Below are 1,812 nucleotides of genomic sequence, written 5' to 3'. Positions count from 1 at the left end.
CCCACCTGGGCGGCCCGCCCGCTGCCCACCGCCGCTCCGGCTCGGCACCTTGAAGAAGAGCTTCATGTTGGTGCAGCAGAACTGGTAGGTGCGGTACAGCCCCTTGAGCACGGACACCGACAGGGAGATGCCGTTCAGCACCTCCTCGATCTCACCCTGCAGGCCTTTCAGCACCTCGTCGGGGCCCAGGTAGGTCCGCGTCTGCGGGAAGACAAGGCGTGGCACAGCTCTGCCCGAGGGCTGGCAGGCGGGTAGGAAACCAGCCACCGTGGGCCCGGGACCTGCTTCTCGGGACACAACCCGCCTGCCGCCTGCAACCTGCCAGGTGGTCATCGGGGACCGTGCTGCCCCCTCACCTGGGCCCTCCTCCCTGGTCACAGGTGACTAGACCCTCCCGGTGGGGCTGGGACAACCTGCTTCGGCTGCAGGGAGGTGTCGGGGGCGGGTCCGGGCCGCAGTGCCCTGCGGGGCCTGCAGACAGGGCTGTGGGCGCCATCTGAATGCCCACGGGCAGGTGGGCAGCTGGTGCAGAGGAGAAGGGAAGGGCCTCGGGTTGAGGGAGACGGAGGCAGCTCAGTACAGGACCCGGGACCCCACAGAGCCCCGGCCCCGCCTTGGGGCGGGCGGCAGAGCCCCTTCCTTGGCTCCTCGTGGCCTGTGCGTGCCCTGCGGGCGGCGGGCAGGGGCGCCTACCATGTCCATGACCTGGTTGCAGAACTCCTGCAGGATGACGATGACCCTGGAGGGCGTGTTGTAGTGCTTGGAGTTGGCCCAGATGAGGCAGATGGTGTACAGCACCTTGGCGATGAAGGTCGGGAGCTGCGGGGACACGCGGGGCGCTCGGTCGTGTCATCTCAGCTGTCCCCGCAGGAGACCCCAACGCGGAGGGAGAGGCACTGTTCGCAGTCAGCCGCCCACTGCCCTGCTCCCGGGACGCGAGCCCCGCCCCTGCCGATGGCCTTCCTCTCGCTGATGCGGACGTACCACCGTGAAGTCCGCCTGCTCCATCTCCTCCAGCAAGATCCGCAGAGGCTTCAGGTGCAGGACAATGTCGTTGGCCTCCTTCAGCCCTGCACACAACCAACAAGGTCAAGGTCAAGTGCGCATCCATATGGGAGAGAACACCAGCCCACCGCCACTGGTCAGACAAAACCCGGCGGGCTCTGCGTTAGGGAGCCCTGCTCCCTCCAAACGCAGCAGCTTCGCCCGGCCTGTGTGGCTCAGTGGTCGAGCATCGACCTTTGAATCAGGAGGCCACGGTACAATTCGCAGTCACGGCACAGGCCAGGGTTGTGGGCTCCATCCCCAGTGTGGGGCGTGCAGGAGGCAGCCGGCCAATGATTCTCTCAGCGTTGCTGTTTCTCTCTTGCTCGCTCTCCCTTCTCTGAAACCAATAAACATATATTTAAAACACACACAGGACTGGGGCGTGCAGGAGGCAGCCGGCCAATGATTCTCTCAGTGTTGCTGTTTCTCTCTCTCGCTCGCTCTCCCTTCTCTGAAACCAATAAAAATATATTTAAAACACACACAGGACTTCCTGTGTGGGGGCCTGGAAGCTGCTCCTGGTGGGGGGGGGCAGCCGAGCCCCGGGGTTGGTGCCCTGCCCCAGGCCCTCTGGGAGGCACCGGCGGCATCCTCGGGGTCCCCGCTCACCGTCAGTGACGTTCAAGTACACGTTCTGCAGGGCTGGCCAGTAGCAGCTTTGGGCTTTTTCCAGGATCTCAACGATTCTGTTCACTTTGGGCCGGTTCAGCTGAGGAGGAGAGGAGGACGTGGGCCTTTCAGGAGAAACGCAGACCCTGCGGCCTG

General features: G+C 64.4%; 1 protein-coding gene across 1 annotated transcript in view; it reads right to left on the bottom strand.

The window, feature by feature from the left end:
* The window catches only part of DNAH17 (dynein, axonemal, heavy chain 17), a 76,281-nt gene that overhangs the window by 72,179 nt on the left and 2,290 nt on the right, over nucleotides 1-1,812 (bottom strand). The window contains 4 exon segments of the mRNA XM_014531725.1: nucleotides 44-201; nucleotides 694-819; nucleotides 985-1,070; nucleotides 1,657-1,756. Coding sequence (XP_014387211.1) covers nucleotides 44-201; nucleotides 694-819; nucleotides 985-1,070; nucleotides 1,657-1,756 — 470 coding nt within the window.

The sequence above is a fragment of the Myotis brandtii genome, unplaced genomic scaffold (assembly GCF_000412655.1).
Source record: "Myotis brandtii unplaced genomic scaffold, ASM41265v1 scaffold825, whole genome shotgun sequence".
NCBI classification, from domain to species: domain Eukaryota; kingdom Metazoa; phylum Chordata; class Mammalia; order Chiroptera; family Vespertilionidae; genus Myotis; species Myotis brandtii.
Note: the sequence above shows the minus strand (reverse complement) of the source record. Positions and strands in the feature narration are given on the sequence as shown.